This window comes from Esox lucius, chromosome 3, assembly GCF_011004845.1.
Source record: "Esox lucius isolate fEsoLuc1 chromosome 3, fEsoLuc1.pri, whole genome shotgun sequence".
NCBI classification, from domain to species: domain Eukaryota; kingdom Metazoa; phylum Chordata; class Actinopteri; order Esociformes; family Esocidae; genus Esox; species Esox lucius.
This window is the reverse complement of record NC_047571.1, coordinates 554,510-574,110: the sequence shown is the minus strand read 5'-3', so window position 1 is coordinate 574,110 and position 19,601 is coordinate 554,510. Positions and strand designations below refer to the sequence as shown.

Below are 19,601 nucleotides of genomic sequence, written 5' to 3'. Positions count from 1 at the left end.
GTACCCAACCAATAATCAATCCTAGATTTACAGCTTCCATATGGTCTAAACCATGAAAAACCTGTTATTCCTGGATTTATTTTTCTCCAAATGTCACTAATATTATTATCAGCCATAAAGTTATTAATTAGGATATTATATTGAGGTTTTCCAACTCTAGCTGGCCACCTATCAAGCCACTCATTTGGAGTCATGTTCCAATCTCCTCCAAATAAAATATAGTCTGTAAAATATCAACCAATGACCTTCTTTGTCAGTCTGATGTGTGATAACTTCTCCTGGAAAGTTATTGAAGCAAATCGCTACTCCTCCGGATCTTGAAGAACCATGACTGAACAGAATTTTTTCGCCCCATTGATTCAACCAGAACGATGCATCAGCTTCTGAGGAATGAGTTTCTTGTAAAAAAAAACAATGAGATTTTTGCCCTTTACAAAATAAAAACAATGCTTTTCGTTTAACAAGTTCTTTCAAGCCCCTAACATTTAAAGAACCAAAAGAAATGTTGGCATTAAGCATGAACTAACAAGACAAAGAAGGAAGGAAAAATAAAATAATGTTATACGATAATTGATACGTCACGTGATACGTCACGTGACGTCGCCCGGTATGGCGCAGCCGGGGCCCCACCCTGGAGCCAGGCCCGGGGTTGGGGCTCGTACGCAAGCGCCTGGTGGCCGGGCCTTTCCCCATGGGGCCCGGCCGGGCTTAGCCCGAACGAGCGACGTGGGGCCACTTTCCCGTGGGCTCACCACCCACAGGAGGGGCCATAAGGGGTCGGTGCAGAGAGGATTGGGCGGCAGTCGAAGGCGGGGGCCTAGACAACCCGATCCCTGGTCACGGAAACTAGCTCTCGGGACGTGGAACGTCACCTCGCTGGCGGGGAAGGAGCCTGAGATCGTGCGTGACGTTGAAAGGTTCCGACTAGAAGGTTCCGACTCTACGCACGGCTTGGGCTCTGGAACCACACTCCTTGAGAGAGGATGGACTCTTCACCACTCTGGAGTTGCCCATGGTGAGAGGCGGCGGGCTGGTATGGGTTTGCTTATAGCTCCCCAGCTCTGCCGCCATGTGTTGGAGTTTACCCCGGTGAACGAGAGGGTCGTTTCCCTGCGCCTACGGGTCGGGGATAGGTCTCTCACTGTTGTTTGTGCCTACGGGCCGAACGGCAGTGCAGAGTACCCGACCTTCTTGGAGTCTCTGGGAGGGGTGCTGGAAAGTGCTCCGACTGGGGACTCTATCGTTCTACTGGGGGACTTCAACGACAGTGACACCTGGAGGGGTGTGATTGGGAAGAACGGCCACCCTGATCTGAACCCGAGCGGTGTTCAGTTATTGGACTTCTGTGCTAGTCACAGTGTTCAATCATAAGGGTGTCCTTCAGTGCACATGGCACCAGGACACCCTAGGCCGCAGGTCGATGATCAACTTTGTTGTCGTTTCATCTGACCTGCGGCCGTATGTCTTGGACACTCGGGTGAAGAGAGGGGCGGAGCTGTCAACTGATCACCACCTGGTGGTGAGTTGGATCCGATGGCGGGGGAGGAAGCTGGACAGACTCGGCAGGCCCAAGCGTACTGTAAGGGTCTGCTGGGAACGTCTGGCCGAGTCTCCTGTCAGAGAGATCTTTAACTCCCACCTCCGGCAGAGCTTCGACTGGATCCCGAGGGAGGCTGGAGATATTGAGTCCGAGTGGACCATGTTCTCCACCGCCATTGTCGAAGCGGCCGCTCGTAGCTGTGGCCCTAAGGTCTCTGGTGCCTCTCGAGGCGGCAATCCCCGAACCCGGTGGTGGACACCGGAAGTAAGGGATGCCGTCAAGCTGAAGAAGGAGTCCTATCAGGCCTGGTTGGCTTGTGGGACTCCTGAGGCGGCTGACGGGTACCGACAGGCCAAGCGGACTGCAGCCTGGGTGGTTTTGGAGGCAAAAACTCGGGCCTGGGAGGAGTTCGGTGAGGCCATGGAGAAGGACTATCGGCTGGTCTCGAAGAGATTCTGGCAAACCGTCCGGCGCCTCAGGAGAGGGAAACAGTGCCCTACCAACGCTGTTTACAGTAGAGGTGGGCAGCTGTTGACCTCAACTGGGGATGTCGTCGGGTGGTGGAAGGAGTACTTCGAGGATCTCCTCAATCCCGCTGTCACGTCTTCCATTGAGGAAGCAGAGGATGAGGACTCAGAGGTGGACTCGTCCATAACCCGGGCTGAAGTCACTGAGGTGGTCAAGAAACTCCTCGGTGGCAAGGCACCGGGGGTGGATGAGATCCGCCCTGAGTACCTCAAGTCTCTGGATGTTGTGGGGCTCTCTTGGTTGACACGCCTGTGCAACATCGCGTGGCGGTCGGGGACAGTGCCTCTGGGATGGCAGACCGGGGTGGTGGTCCCTCTTTTTAAAAAGGGGGACCGGAGGGTGTGTTCCAACTATAGGGGGATCACACTTCTCAGCCTCCCCGGGAAAGTCTATGCCAGGGTTCTGGAGAGGAGAATACGGCCGATAGTAGAACCTTGGATTCAGGAGGAACAGTGTGGTTTTCATCCGTGGAACACTGGACCAGCTCTATACCCTCTACGGGGTGTTGGAGGGTTCATGGGAGTTTGCCCAACCAGTCCACATGTGTTTTGTGGATTTGGAGAAGGCATTCGACTGTGTCCCTCGCGGCGTCCTGTGGAGGGTGCTTCGGGAATATGGGGTCCTGGGTCCTTTGCTAAGGGCTGTCAGGTCCCTATACGACCGATGTAGGAGCTTGGTCCGCATTGCCGGCAGTAAGTCAGACTTGTTCCCAGTGCATGTTGGACTCCGGCAGGGCTGCCCTTTGTCACCGGTTCTGTTTATAATTTTTATGGACAGAATTTCTAGGCGCAGCCAGGGGCCGGAGGGTGTCAGGTTTGGGGACCACACGATTTCGTCTTTGCTCTTTGCGGATGATGTTGTCGTGTTGGCCCCTTCAAACCAGGACCTTCAGCATGCGCTGGGACGGTTTGCAGCCGAGTGTGAAGCGGTGGGGATGAGAATCAGTACCTCCAAATCCGAGGCCATGGTCCTCAGTCGGAAAAGGGTGGCTTGCCCCCTTCAGGTTGGTGAAGAGTGCTTGCCTCAAGTGGAGGAGATTAAGTATCTAGGGGTCTTGTTCACGAGTGAGGGAAGGATGGAACGGGAGATTGACAGACGGATCGGTGCAGCTTCTGCAGTAATGCGGTCCATGTATCGGTCTGTCATGGTGAAGAAAGAGCTGAGCCGTAAGGCGAAGCTCTTGATTTACCGGTCAATCTACGTTCCTACTCTCACCTATGGTCATGAGCTTTGGGTCATGACCGAAAGGACAAGATCCCGGATACAGGCGGCCGAAATGAGCTTTCTCCACAGGGTGGCTGGGCGATCCCTTAGAGATAGGGTGAGAAGCTCGGTCACCCAGGAGGAGCTCGGAGTAGAGCCGCTGCTCCTCCACATCGAGAGGGGTCAGCTGAGGTGGCTTGGGCATCTGTTTCGGATGCCTCCGGAACGCCTTCCTGGGAAGGTGTTCCGGTCCCGTCCCACCGGGAGGAGACCCCGGGGAAGACCTAGGACACGCTGGAGGGACTATGTCTCCCAGCTGGCCTGGGAACGCCTCGGTGTCCCCCCGGAAGAAATGGAGGAAGTGTCTGGGGAGAGGGAAGTCTGGGCATCTCTGCTTGGACTGCTGCCCCCGCAACCCGGATCCGGATGAAGCGGAAGAAGATGAATGAATGAATGATAATTGATACTATGCTACTAGAAAGAAAATGCTACATGTTAGAGCTCTCAAACCGCTCATTAAATCTCCACCTTCTAAGACTTAACTGAAGAAGATTGTAGCCCGTTGTCCTCACTACAACATCCATCAAAGTACACGTATGGACCCCGGAAAAGGGGCCACTTTCCAGCCCGAAATTATATCATCCTGAAAAAGTCAGCCCAAAATTATATTATCCTGAAGAAGTTTGTAGTCAATTGTCCTTAACACGACGTCCATCGATGTCCGCGTAGGGCCCCCGGAAAAAGGCTCGCTTCCCCGCCTTTCTTGCTTGGTCAACCAACGGCCACAAACGCTCTCGTGCCTCCAAATACTCTTTGGGTAACATCTCCGCAAAACTGATACCTTCCATCCTGCATATTGGCGAGTCTTTGGTTTTCAGCCATACTTCATCCTTCACATATCTCAATGCAAACAAGTTTATGACTTGCCTGGTGCGATTATCCTCTCGTTTGCCAAGTCTATGAACAACATCCACATCTGCTTCATGTCCGTTGCATATTCTGGGGCAATTTTCTTCAGTATGGGAATGATGGTCGCTGATGGTCGCTCTCATCTTTCTTCTCCTTTACTCCCCTCACTCGAAGAAATGGTCTCATGCTATATCGTTTCTGTTCCATCACTTTCTTGTTCAATTCTTTATTTTCCTCCAGTAAATGGCTATTAGCCCGCTCCACTTCCACCACTTTCTTTTTAACCTCCTTTAGTTCTTCCGAGTTGAACTGCACGGTCTTGGTTAAACTAACAATCATGGCTGTGTTTTGTCGGTATTGTTCTTTGATGTCTCCTAACTGCGACTCAATTCCAGTCACATGTTTACCCAACTCCAAAATTGCTTCCAAAATATCGTTATTTGAAGCTTGGGGATGACCACTCTTTTAAAGTCTTACTTGGAGTTGGCGGCGACGAGTCTAGTCTGCGTTCCCGCTATGATTGCAAAGTTACGTCCATTGCACAATAGTCATGCTCACCATCCTTTGGCTTTTCTGGTAATGTAGGCTTTGAAGAGGTCGGCATTTGCAGTATTGTTGGTTTAAGAATCTGCTGAATATTCAGCGTTTCAATTCGGGTAGAGAAAATTTGTTAAAACGTGAGAATCTGCGGTACGCTGTAGCAACAAAAATAGGAGTTTCACTTTCAGTGGTAGTTACGTGCGATTGTTACTAAACTGGTCCGTAAGTTTTTACATTGTCAGTACGTCATTTAATTACATTTCTGAGACGTCCTGAGCAGGTGAGGAAGATGTGGTCATGCAATTACCTTCAGACAACGTTGCCACAATTTTGTAAGGAGGTAATGTCATGACATTACTAATCCACTATGTCACGGTTGGTCGTGGTTACATAACGTGTTTGCTGGGAATGAACAGTGAAATTAAGAGGATTGGAGTTTACTACAACTCTGCTTATTTTTTTAACTCAATTACTTCGCAATTGTGTTTTACTGGTGGTTGTAATCAAAGTCTAACATTTCAGTAAAGCGTTGAGAACGCATTCCAGCAATTTCTATTCAGCTCGCCAAGCCATGGAAATGGCTACTGAAAACGCAACAACAGTTCAAGGCAGTCCAAATATTGTTTTTACTACAAATCAAGGTAAGAGTCGACTAAGAGCTTACAGTATTAGCTAGCAGTACGTTTGGTAACGGGTTGTTTTGCTGGGTACAGTTGTTACATACAGAAAACAATATTAAGCGCATTGTAACTAGATAACTAACCCTAGTAAAACATTATATAGAAATATTTATACACATACATACCTAGCAAATTCACCAGACTATTGACTGTATTTCTAATGGCTTGCTCAACGGAAGGCCCAGGGCCTGGTCTTCTTGAGCAAGATTAAATATATTATTTGTAAGTTGAATGTTTAACTACAGTACCTGCTATGTTAGATTTGTGTGGTTTGTAACTTTATAAGAATATTTATAATTTGCTAATTTCCAGGATTTACCCTATTTTCATAGCGTGTTAAAATTGTCAAATAGTCAAAGAAATAAACCAATAAGTGTGTGGTGGCTGCGTGAAATGCAACATTCATCATGCAAATGTATTAAACAAGATTAGTTTTAGGTTGTCTGGATTGTGGGCTTTGGGTAGGAATAATTTGGCGGGAATAACACTACAATAAACACTGTACCTAGTTGTATAAATTGGTTAACCCCTTGTTATTGAGTTTAACTTGATTAATAACTTGTTAATTACCATTTATCTATAGACACATTTATTTGTTAAGCGTAGAAGGGGCATGGCAAAAAGATTTTAACATTTATTGCTTTACTGCATTAATTGAATATGTACATCATATGCGATAGATGGCTCCAATACTGTCCTAAAAAGGAATATTTTGTCTTTCATATCTCCAGTAGAACAGTCGACACTGGTGTGCTGGGATTAGTGGTAAATCAGAATAGTCTAAAATGTATTGATGAAGAATGGAGCGGGACTAAGGTAAGAAATAGCCTGACTGCAAACTCTTATAGGATTATAAATCATATTATAATTGCTAAAACACCACACTTTACTTCTCAGATGCAGCTGCAAGCTGATACTGGACACAAAGGGAGAAACATTGTTCATGGACAACCTGGACAAAGCAGCAAAGAGGGACATCAAACAGCGGACAAGGTGCAACAAGCAACAGGTTTGTTTATAAATGTGTAAAAAGAAAAAACATGTTTTGAGAATGTTTGTTTTATATTTGATTGGAAGTGATGACTAATTTATTTTACAAAATAAATAAAACAAGGCTACATCTAAAATGGGTGTATATCGATTTTATATTAAGGTAAAACAGCGACCAAAGGTTTTTGTAAACTGTTTTGATTGAAAAAATATATAGTTATTGGAATAACAACATGTTAAATTACTATGATGGAAAAATAGTAATTAGCAGATTTGCTTAAACTGTACCCTGTTCTTTGGAGCAGAAATTCCTATCAAGTAAAACAGCTGGCCTGCAATAGAAAGTGTTGCCCTCTTGAGATTCGAACACAGGTCACCCATGCAAAGGGCCGTGTCGTTAACCACTACACTGCTGAGCTGTACATTTGCTGGGTGTCAGTATAGTCTCGTGTCTATCAAGAACAAATCCTCTTTTGCCACTGGCTGTTTTAACAGTTAATTGGCCATTTGTGAATGACATTGATACAGTTAAACTGACTAACGTTTCTTACTAAGTTTACCTCCACCACAAATAGCATCTATGCACTGTATGGCATTTGCCACTGGCCATTTGAACAGCGTATTAGCCAGTAATAAGCTTTACCGGGATCTACTAACTTACTGGAATTCTCATTAGAATTGAGCAATTGCTAGCGAGTCTGCCAAAGCTATTTCATTTCATGGCATAAGAACGTATTTTTTTCTTTCATTCATGAATGACATTGATACAATAACTATCAATAAAGGTGATGATAACTAACTTTATCATCAAGTGAAAATATGAGAGAATCGTGGAATGTACCATAAATAATTAATACATGTTTTTGTCATTCCTCTCAACAGATTGGAACTTAGGTCTTCCACATTAGATGCACTGTCTTTAACCGCTACGACACAGCATTACACGTTTCAGCAGTCGCTAGACACCATTGAGCATTGTGTAAACGTTTCTTATTAAGTTTACCTCCACCATAGTGTCTATGAACTGTGTGGGATTTGCCACTGGCCGTTTTAACAGCTTATTAGCCAGTAATAGGCTTACTCGTATCTACTAACTTCCTTGAAATAATAATAAGAATTGAGCAATTACTAGCGAGACTGAAGATGAACTTTTACATGCCAGAAACAGTCACAATATAACGGAATACAGTTAAGGCTTAATATACAGTAACTACTATATGTTGTAGCCAGCAAATGTGTTTGTCTATCCTGACCCAAAACGCATGCACGGATGCGTACTTCAAAAATCCACCAGAAACAGTTGCAATGTAACTGTAAACGGTTTTATTTCAGGCTTACTATAATGACGATATTGAAGGTTTTAGCCAGCAAAGTTTGTCTATACGGAATAATTCATAATGCGTACTTTGCTTCGCCTGCGAGGAGATATGAACTCGGGACCTATAATTTACATGTCTTCTTCTCTAAGCGCTACGCTATTTAACAAGGGGGTACTCACTCCCTCAGAGACATTCGCTCTTCTTGGCCGGCTCCGCTTACGCGGTCCGGCAAAAACAGTGATGACAGCCCTAGCAGATAAAACAAATGTGTAGAACAAATGGAAGCACTTTAAGTGATAGAAAAACTACATGTGAACCATATTCAACTGTTATGTATAAGCCCACACTAGTCTAATACAAAATATGCATAGTGAATTCCTATTATTCCCGTGGTAAATACATATCCATGTCAAAGGCAAAACGTTAAGTAGCCATGTCAATTCCTTTCTAGTTACATTTTAGTAATTTAACTAGTAGACTTCAGTAAAACTTTGTGCATTGATCTAGCTATATGGAAAAATCATCTAAAAGGTTTGTTATCCCAACAGAAAGTGAGGTACGAGAAGCCGATCGTGCTTTGCCATGTTTTTCTTCCTCTGCATCACTATGAGTGGAAACCAGTTGAAACTCTGGCACTGCATGTTCCAGAATCTACTCAGATTGGTTAAAATATGAATATGTGACTTTTTCAATGCATTCAGTTTATTGGAAGAAAAAGGCATGGCCTGACAATCAGAGTCCTCATGGGTATATCCGCTTGCAAACGCTGTGAAACGTACTACCGCAGACTGTGATTCACAAATAAAAATGATTTCATCATAGTTCTAGCAAGATTTTAGTGACAAAACTCTGAGTGTCCGTGTTTTAAGTTGGCAATTGTTATTAAAGATTCCAAATATCAAGTTGGTTACAAGTATGCACATTTCTATAAAACTACAAAAGTAATTACTAGTGTGGAGATATTTTTTATATTGTGACTGTTTATATACACTCATCATTAGGAACACCATACTAATACTGTGTTTGACCCCCTTTCGCCTTCAGAACTGCCTTAATTCTACATGGCATTGATTCAACAAGGTGCTGAAAGCGTTCTTTAGATATGTTGGCCCATATTGATAGGATAGCATCTTGCAGTTGATGGAGATTTGTGGGATGCACATCCAGGGCACAAAGCTCCCATTCCACCACATCCCAAATATGCTCTATTGGGTTGAGATCTGGTGACTGTGGGGGCCATTTCAGTACAGTGAACTCATTGTCATGTTCACTGAAATTATTCGAGCTTTGTGACATGGTGCATTATCCTGCTGGAAGTTGCCATCAGAGGACGGGTACATGGTGGTCATAAAGGGATGGACATGGTCAGAAAGGCCGTGGCATTTAAACGATGCCCAATTGTCACTAAGGGGCCTAAAGTGTGCCAAGAAAACATCCCCCACACCATTACAACACCACCACCAGCCTGCACAGTGGTAACAAGGCATGATGGATCCATGTTCTCATTCTGTTTACGCCAAATTCTGACTCTACCATCTGAATGTCTCAACAGAAATCGAGACTCATCAGACCAGGCAACATTCTTCCAGTCTTCAACTGTCCAATTTTGGTGAGCTTGTGCAAATTGTAGCCTCTTTTTCCTATTTGTTGTGGAGATGAGTGGTACCCGGTGGGGTCTTCTGCTGTTGTAGCCCATCTGCCTCAAGGTTGTGCATGTTGTGGCTTCACAAATGCTTTGCTGCATACCTTGGTTGTAACGAGTGGTTATTTCAGTCAAAGTTGCTCTTCTATCAGCTTGAATCAGTTGGCCCATTCTCCTCTGACCTCTAGCATCAACAAGGCATTTTTGCCCACAGGACTGCCGCATACTGGATGTTTTTCCCTTTTCACACTATTCTTTGTAAACCCTGGAAATGGTTTTGCGTGAAAATCCCAGTAACTGAGCAGATTGTGAAATACTCAGACCGGCCCGTCTGACACCAACAACCATGCCACGCTCAAAATTGCTTAAATCACCTTTCTTTCCCATTCTGAGTTCAGGAGATTGTCTTGACCAGGACCACACCCCTAAATGCAATGAAGAAACTGCCATGTGATCGGTTGATTAGATAATTGCATTAATGAGAAATTGAACAGGTGTTCCTAATAATCCTTTAGGTGAGTGTATTGTGACTGTTTCTGGTGGAATTCCAAAGTATGCATCCGTGCATGCGTTTTGGGTCAGGATATACAAACACATTTGCTAGCTTAACAAATAGTGACGATATCTTAGGCCTTAACTGAAACTGTATAAGGTTATATTGCGAATGTTTCTGGCATGGCAATTGCTCAATTCTTATGATTATTCCTAGGAAGTTAGTAAATACTAGTAACCCTATTTAACACAATCCTCAATGGAGTCTAGCGACTGCTGAAACTTGTAATGCCGTGGCTTAGTGGTTAACGACAGCGTCTCTCATTTGGATACCTATGTTCGAATATATTTAGACCAACAATTTCTGGTAGATTCCACGATTGTCTTGTCTTTTCACTTGATGAAGTTAGTTATCGTCACCTTTATTGATAGTTATTGTATCGGCTAGTTAATGTATTGGCTAATACGTTGTGTTAAAACGGCCAGTGGCAAATGCAATTACATAGCCGCTATTTGCGGTAGAGGTATACTTAGTAAGAAACGTTAGTTTAACTGTTTCAATTTCATTCACGAATGGCCAATTAACTATTAAAATGGCCAGTGTCAAAAGAGGATTTGTTCAGGATAAGAGGCTTTACTGACACGCAGCGAAAGTACAGCTCTGTGGTGTAATGGTTAACGACACAGCCTTTCATGTGGGCGACCTGGGTTCTAATGTTGAGATAGTAATGCTTTCTATTGCGGGCCGGCTGAACTAGGCTAGCCTGGTTTCTTGCACAAATAAAAAACGTATGTTGCTGTTTTACTTTCATAATTTGAATATGTATTTGAATTAATCCTAACACCTTTAGATTCTTTAAAGTATGACTTGCTGTAATGTTTGGACCGCTCTAGATTTTTACAGTTTTTTTTACAGATTTTTTCAGAAATTGTAACGTTTTGACATTGTCAATTTTGTTGTCTACTGTACTTTCCCAGGCTTTGGCTAGTTGGCTGAAAGAACTCTTGGTTGAAGAGAAGTTGCAGGTTGCCGGGGCAACTGAGGACATGATGTCTGATATGGAGACTGACCTCGGTGGATTTTTGGTTTCCTCTCCTAGCTGGCGTTCTGCTGAGTTTGAGTTCATGATCAAATTAGCTGACCAGCAAAGGTCACTTCAACTGCTATTTGTTTTTAGCCTTTCTATTGGTTCATTGGAGTGAGGTTAGTATTCCATATTTATTATCTATTGTTACTCCTCATAATCTGTACATTATGCCAAACATTTGGCCGCCACTGTCCTTTTGAGAACTTTCTATTCCTTTATTGCTGTGTGGGAACCTGCATGTAGGCATTTCAACTTTAAACATAACTATTTGCACTATCTTTAATTACATTGCTGTTTTTAGTAATGTGTCCCAATATTTATTTGATTTGAATTAAAATACGTAATGTTTTTGTAACCCTGTTAAATTGTATACTTTAAAGAACGTTCTGTTGCTGCATCGCTTTGAGGGGACATACATTTTCTTGTCGAACTTGTTTACACTACTTTGACAATTGTACATCTGTTTATTTGTACACATTAATTGTGAAATACTGTGTTTTTTGCATTTAAAAAATAAAAGCAATTTACTGGTATACGCTGTGGCTGAATCAACATGGGTAGGAAAAATAACGTGGGGATTGGGTTTGAAAAGGGCGGGTTTACAGGGTAAAAGTCATAAAATATCCTAATGTCTTTACTGGTGGACACTCGTTAAAAGTAAATGTCTGGAATCATTGCCAGTCACAGTCTGTCCTCTATTGGTTAATACCTCACAGCAGGGGGCTGGGTGGTAACAATGGTGAGGTTTGTGTGTCGCGATATGTCCTAATGCCCAGTGGTGGGGTTTCCTTAAAAGTAGGGAAGAGTAGAACAATGTCCCATTCTGGAGCTGTTGCCTGTTGCCTCTTCGTGAAAAGTCATGACATAAACTGGCTTTGGAGTGTTGAGTAATTAAAGACTGTTGTTCTTACGACTGGCCTGGAATTAGTAAAATTTTGTAAGAGGTGTCAAGATGACTAGGACTCCAAAACAGGGGTATTTGGCGCAGTGTCATGGAATGTCTTGAAGAGATGCCCATGAGAGGAGCCCAAGAGACAATTGAAAATGTTGATAAATTACATTTTTATTGTTCACTGTGATTGCTTTTCTTAATGTGTTTTTTAGATCTTTGTTTTATTATAGCTATAATACAGGGTTCAGTTTTGCATGAGACCATGTTTTCAACCTATTCAAAGCAACTAAAAGGAGCAATTAGGGGTAACTGTCTTGTTTATGGACAGATTTCATAGCACAGGCATTTTATTTAGCAAACATTTCAGTTAGTGGGCAGACCACTAGGCTAACCACTAGGGTATGTATCTGCTGGCACCTTCCAGTAACCTTCCGTCACCTTTTCATTATTTTCTTCAGGGTAGGTATGGAAGAAGCAGACCTGGTAAAGGAACGACTCCAAGTCATAATGGTAAACTTGATTTTGGCAGGTCATCTTACAGCCAATCAATGTTTGAATAATACCTGTCAGGTCTGGGGTTAATTCACAATTTCGTAATGTAATTAAATTCAAACATTACATTTCAAATGACCACAACCTACATGAATTCTCAAACTGATTAAAATTAACACGTGAAAACGTAAAAATATTTTATCAAATGGATATTCCACTTATTAATGCAAAAATACACATCTTGGTGACCTCCACCATGGCTTTCTATCAGGCTTCAGGGGGTTTAGTGGAGCCACTGTCAGACCACAACAATGTTGATGTATGATGTAGGATGATGTGTGTTCTACCAAGGGTTGGAGAGAACACTGTAACAGTTGACCAGGCCCCTGAGGTCTTGCCGTTGAGAAGGGGTTAGGCCCAAGGAGCCAGAGTTGAGTTGGGTCAAGTGGAACAGATTAATTACGTCACTTGCTCTGATGAGCCCTTCCCAGCAAGCTGGTTCATCCGGGTTACCTGGCACAAACAGCATAAAACTTAATATTTCCATCATGAATATAGAAGCCATTTAAATTGAATTATACTTCATGTGGGTTGTTGCCAATTTAAATTCCAGTCACATCTTGGGCAATTGACAGTACACAATTCAGAATTTACTACTTGTATCATGTATTGGAGTCACAACTGCATACATTGTATCTACAGGATAAGAGAAAAGTCCAAGAAGACATTACTCATAACAAGCTAGAACTAGACAAGGAGAAGTTGAAGCTTCAGCACTTAAAGGTATAGTCATATGTGATAAAAGAATTACATTAATTTACGGTCATATAGTCAGACTGAATCAATTCCGAAGACATTGCATACATTAATGAAAATGTGCTGGATTTTTTAAAATATTAATTGGAGTTTGTAATTAACAACATAAAATCCATGTAAAAGTAGTATCAGCCATGACGGTGTTCTCTTCCTCTTTGCTTTGAACAGAAGAGGTCCCTAAGGAACCAATGGCTAATGGATGGAGTGAGCAACCAGACTGTACAGCAAAGAGAGACTTTGAGGGGAGATAAACAACAAACTAAACTCCTCCAGACCACCATCCGCAGGTATAGTATTGTAATCCAGGACATTTTCATTTTATTTATACAGGGTTAAACAACTCAGAACAGGTTATGTTTTTCAGTTGAGACCTAAGTTATTACAATCAAAACATATTCAGAACAGATACTAAGAATAACAATCACATTTTACTGAAAAACAGCAACTTTCAGTGCGGGGGCATAGTAGTTAAATTAGATTTTACCCATTTCTCAGATTAAGCCTGCAGTATCTCCAGCACTAGTCAGTCCTGTGAGTGTGTTCAGTAACTTATTTCTCCCAAATATATTTAGGAGAGACATAATTCAGACAGACCCTAGTCCCCTGACAGATAAAGTAATGCAATAAAAACACACTGGGACTGAGACAGGACAGACTGATCCTAGTCCCCCAGGCAGGAAATATTTCCTAGTTTGCCAAGCAGACCAAAGGGATAAGAATCAACCACATACCACCCTGTCTTCTTGCACGTGTGCTTCACAAAATGGGTTTCCATGACCAAGCAGCTGTTCACAAGCCTCACAACAACATGTGCAATGCCAAACATTGGCTGGAGTGGTGTAAAGCATGCCGCCACTGGACTCTAGAGCAGTGAAAACGTGTTCTCTGGAGTGATGAATCACACTCCGCTATCTGGCAGTGGGATGGACAAATGTGAGTGTGGTTGAGGCCAGGAGGGATGCAACCTTCCGCAATGCATAGTGCCTACTGTAATGTTTGGTGATGGAGGATAATGGTCTGTTTCAGTGTTTGGACTAGGCCCCTTTGTTCCAGTGAGGTGTCATCATAATGTTACAGGATACAAAGTGTCATGGTGCGGTGAGCAGCAGCGCCACCGTGCCATATATTCTCAAGTTCCCATAGCGCACGAACACATCCCGGACTGTCACATGTCTCCAATCTTTCAAACCAGGTCCCAATTGTCATCATTTGTATGTGTATATATGTTTCCCCTCTGCTCCCCACATTGTGGATCATTGTTGCTGTTCGTTTAATGGTGAGTGTTGCTTGTTTGTACTGTCTGAAAATTGCCTGTTAAGATGCATGTTGCACACTTTTATTTCATTCAGTCGTTTGTAGAGTTTTCCGTTTGTGTTCGGTTTGTTTGTATGGTTATTAAACCCACGAATGTGATATATGCCTGCACCTGGTTCCTTGCCAACACGACACCAACTAGAACCGTTACAGAATGATCCACCAAAACCTGAACCAGCAGGCAGTCCCTCCAGGACTGAGGCCTCCCCAATAATTTTTTAGGGGGGGGGGCTATGGGGGTGCCCGGGGAAGGTTGTGACGGCACCCCCTCTGCGTCTGGGGGCCTTCCCGGTGGTTGGGTGGAGTGAGGACTGGCGGGGCTTCAAGGACCCGCCGTACCGGTTCTCGCCTCCTGAAAAAAAGTCCCCGGCCAGTTTGGTGTGGGCACCCCCTCTAAGTCCGGAGGCCTCCCCGGCGCCCTCTCCTGTCCCGGCCGCCGCCCCGGCGCCCTCTCCTGTCCCGGCCGCCGCCCCGGCGCCCTCTCCTGTCCCGGCCGCCGCCCCGGCGCCCTCTCCTGTCCCGGCCGCCCCGGCGCCCTCCTCTGGCCCTCCTGGCCTCTGGTCCTCCGCCGGCTGCCGACCCTCCGTCGGCTCTCCCGGCCTCTGGTCCTCCGCCGGCTGCCGACCCTCCGTCGGCTCTCCCGGCCTCTGGCCCTCCGCCGGCTCCTGATCTTCCGCCGGTTCTGCCTCCCCTGCCTGTCCCGACGGCTCCGCCGCCCTGGTTAGTCTCGGCTGTTCCGCCCCCTCGGCAGGTGTGTGCCGATGGGGGTTCTGCGCTGCCCCGCCCCCCCTCCCTTGGGCTGGGGTTCGTCTTGGCCCGTCCGGTGGCCGTGCCTTTGGGGGGGTGGGGGGGGGGTACTGTCATGGTGCGGTGAGCAGCAGCGCCACCGTGCCATATATTCTCAAGTTCCCATATCACACGAACACATCCTGGACTGTCACATGTCTCCAATCTTTCACACCAGGTCCCAATTGTCATCATTTGTATGTGTATATATGTTTCCCCTCTGCTCCCCACATTGTGGATCATTGTTGCTGTTCTTGTCTGTTCGTTTATTGGTGAGTGTTGCTTGTTTGTACTGTCAATAGATGCCCCCTATGCAAATACCAGATCCCCCACATTCCTCTACCTATCTTAACAGTGGGACTCAGTCCTTTACTCAGTGAGAATACATTGTATAAAGAAATTTCCACAACATTCCACACTTTAAAATAGGCATGTCCAGCAATAATATAAAATGCAGGTGCAACATCAAAAAAAAAAATTTGCGGCCTTTTGGTCTTTCGGACACATTTCTGGTATCCCAATTATCCGGAACAAAAAAATAAAGATCTGATTATCCCTCATCCCTGGCATATTTCAGATTAGATATGGCCAACTTTAGATATCAGTTGGATTGGGTATTGATTTTACAAAAAATAAAATAAAAAAATCATGCGGATGTTTTGGGTATCAGACAAAAACGTCACAGATACAGTTCGGCCCGCGCATATCATATGTGTTCTCCTGTCACTTTCAGTAGGAAAGCCTTAACAATTTGCCTACAATATAAACAAAATGATAATCAGAAAATCCAAAGAGATGTGTGTACAATGTATATCCTACTCATATGTTCTACAATTTACAGTTTGTTAACAGGTTTTTTCTGCATGCATCGTAGCTGCATGTCTTTTAGGATATCATTGGTTTGTTTGAGCTGAACACTCTTGCAACTGCTTATTTTCCGTGTTAATGGAATGGACAGGTGTTTGCATAGAGCAGGAAGTGGAGTCATGATCACAAGCTTTTTTTTGTAGACTACTAAATATAGTGATTAGACTAGTACTGTTGTAAAGGAATTGGAAAATACGTTTATTCTTTATCATCACAATGCAATCCCAACTCATAATGACAATTCATTTAGATTTTTATTATAATTGACAATATTCTTATATTAAGGCTAGCAGAGCCATTTGGCTTCATTGACCATACATTGAAGAGGATGTTTCTTGGCATAGTACAACGTGAGATGAGATGTGCGCTCCACTTGTGAAATAAAACAAGCAGTCAGGGAAACTTCAGCGACTGGCAGAACTTTTTCAAATCACTCAAGTGAGGATTATTCAGATTATGGAATTTCTCCACAATTTCATAATCGTGAGTATTTCTATTATTTTTATTAAGAAAAGCTTCTCAAGCACAGTACAAGTATCAGAATGTTGCATAATGAAATGAAGTGGGAAAAAAGCATAATAAAGCCAATAGTGTTGCAAGTGCAATATTATCCCTCTCTAAAGTTGTAAGTTTAAAATTTTCCGGAAGGACCCCAAATAAAGCTGTCATTGGGTTGGGATCTATAACTGTGGTAAGGATTTCTGAGATAGAACAAAAAATTCCCCCCCAAAACCTTAATAACCTTAATAAGGACAGGACCAGAAAGAATGAAACAGAGAGGCTGGCTCTGCAGTACAGCGTGGACAGGTGGGGTCTAAATCAGGAAATATCATGGCAAGTTTCACCTTAGACCAATAAATACGATGCACTACCTTAAATTGCCTATGTCTAGAGCTAACTGAAGAAGAATGTATCCTTCTTAAGATAGTGTGCCAGGTTTCATCTTCTAACAAAATACTTAAGTCCTGCTCCCAGAGAGTTTTTAATGACCCGCTAGATGGGGTTTGATTGTCATTTATTGTACTGTAAATCTTTGAAATGGCACCCCTTATACATTTATGCTGGTCTAAAATACACTCCAAGAAACCTCTAGATGGGGGAGAGGGGAACTCCGGAAAATGTTTACGGGCAAAGCTCCGAACTTGAAAATACCGGAATAAATGTGAATTGGACAAAGAACATTTATTTTTAAGTTGGTCAATAAATAGCTGATAAATTTTAACTAGACCCTGTGACTTCCAAATATTGAAAGCCCCATCAAAAAGAGAGGGTGGAAAGGAAGCGTTACTGGCAATAGGTGCAGCTGAAGAAAGGCCCTTAAGCTCTAGAGCTTGGTGGAACTGAGTCCAAATCCTCAGAGAGTGTTTAACAATTGGATTATTAAGTGAGATACTATGGGTAGGGGGGATAGAATCAATCAATCAATCAATCAAAATTTATTTATAAAGCGCTTTTTACAACAGCAGTTGTCACAAAGTGCTTTACAGAGACACCCGGCCTTAAACCCCAAGGAGCAAACAACAGTAGTGTTGAATTTCAGTGGCTAGGAAAAACTCCCTAAGAAGGTCGAATTTTAGGAAGAAACCTAGAGAGGACCCAGGCTCAGAGGGGTGACCAGTCCTCTTCTGGCTGTGCCGGGTGAGATATTAAGAGTCCAATTGGAATAATAAATAAATTTCTCTTGGCTAAATCCAGAGTATCATACAGAAGTATGACCAGGTGGACAAGGACAGGAACAGCAACGGTCCCCCCAAACCAGGTAATCCGCAGGTGTGGACCAGGACCTCATCTCCTTCTAAAATTTAAAATTGGAGGAAACTGAGAAAAGTTAGTAGTACATCCCTCATGTCCCCCAGCACAATAATATAGCAGCGTAACACCTTGGAAACTGAGACGGGGGGGTAGAAGAACAGAGCAAAGATGCCAGTGTGACTGGGGAACAACAAATAGCCTCTATCGGCACCCAGGGAGGTTTGCACAGTTGCAAATCATGCCAGCACCAGTACAGTAAGTTTCTAAAGTTGGCTGGCCAGTAATACGTTTGAAAGTTAGGCAAAGCCAAACCTCCCACCTCTTTTGGCTTAACAAGATGCTTTAGACTTATTCGCCGAGGCTTGCTATTCCAAATAAATGACGAGATAGCCTTTTCCAGAGATAAGAAAAATTACTTGGGAACAAATATGGGCAAACATTGAAATAAATATAAAAACTTGGGAAGAATGTTCATTTTGATTACATTAACCCTTCCTATCAGTGACAGAGGAAGGGGTTTCCATGATAAAAACATAGATTTTGTGAGATCAAATAAAGGATTAAAATTGGCTTTAAACAAGTCAGCATGTTTACGAGTCACTTGGACACCTAAGTATCTAAATTGGTTGTTAACAACTCTGAATTGGAAATTTTTAATATGAGAGACTTAATGCAGCAGAATTTACTGGGAATAATTAGCTCTTGGAAAAATTCAATTTATAACCTGAAAAAGTACTAAACGAGTCCAATATTAAAAAATAACTCGAGGAATTGAGACTAGGGGATTGGATAAAAATAAAATAAGATCATCAGCATATAAAGAAACCCTCTGTTCTAGACCAGCACGAAAAATGCCTTGCACCTCTGGGTCAGCATGTAATGCAATTGCCAAAGATTCAATAGCAATAGCAAATAGAAGGGGGGAAAGGGGACAACCCTGCCTCGTGCCTCGACACAGTGGAAAAGGAACAACTCTGCCTCGTGCCTCGACACAGTGGAAAAGGATCTGAAATAATATTGTTCGAGCATACAGATGCTTTGGGGGTAGCATAAAGGAGCCTTATCCAATTAATTAATTTTAAACCAAATCCAAACCTCTCCAAAACATTTATAAGATAGCCCCACTCAATGCGGTCAAATGCTTTTTCAGCATCTAGTGAGACTACAACTTCAGCATTGTTGGAATGGGGTGAATACAAAACATTAAAAAGACGCCTAATATTAAAAAAAGAGTCTGTCCCGAACAAAACCGGTTTGATCAGGTGAAATGACTCCATGTAAAGTTTTTTCAAGCCGAAGGGATAATACTTTAGCTAGTATCTTGTAATCACAATTTAAAAGCGATATGGGGCGATAAGAACCACAATCTAGGGGGGGGGGTTATCTTTCTTAAGAATTAATGAAATAGTAGCTTGATAGAAGGTTGGGGGCAACTTGGAATTTTGAAGACTCTCTAAAAAAAAAAAAAAGCAATACAGGGCATAGTAATTTAGAAAATGCTTTATAAAAATCAGACCGGAAACCGTCAGGACCCGGGGCCTTGCCTGTTTTCAATGAAGCAATCGCATGAGCTATTTCTTCAAATTTGAATATCCTCATCTAAAAAAATCACACAGTCTTCTCTACAGTGGGGAAATCTAACATATCTAAGAAGGTTTTCATTAAAGATACATCTTGAGGAGATTCCGAGGTGTACACATTTTCATAGTATTGTTTAAATTGAGAGTTTATTTCTTTATGGTCAGTGGTAG

The 19,601-nt window shown here is 43.2% G+C and overlaps 1 protein-coding gene across 7 annotated transcripts in view; it reads left to right on the top strand.

The window, feature by feature from the left end:
- The window catches only part of palmda (palmdelphin a), a 157,036-nt gene that overhangs the window by 20,021 nt on the left and 117,414 nt on the right, over nt 1-19,601 (top strand). For 6 of the 7 annotated variants that reach the window (XR_003781622.2, XR_003781624.2, XR_003781623.2 and 3 more), the window contains exons 2-4: nt 12,282-12,333; nt 13,018-13,098; nt 13,300-13,418. Coding sequence is in view for 2 of the 7 variants with exons in the window: in XM_029119003.2 (XP_028974836.1) it covers nt 12,289-12,333; nt 13,018-13,098; nt 13,300-13,418 (245 nt within the window). In the remaining 5 variants the exon portion in view is untranslated. The remainder of the gene's footprint in view (nt 1-12,281; nt 12,334-13,017; nt 13,099-13,299; nt 13,419-19,601) is intronic. The other variant, XR_004574894.1, reaches the window with a different exon arrangement.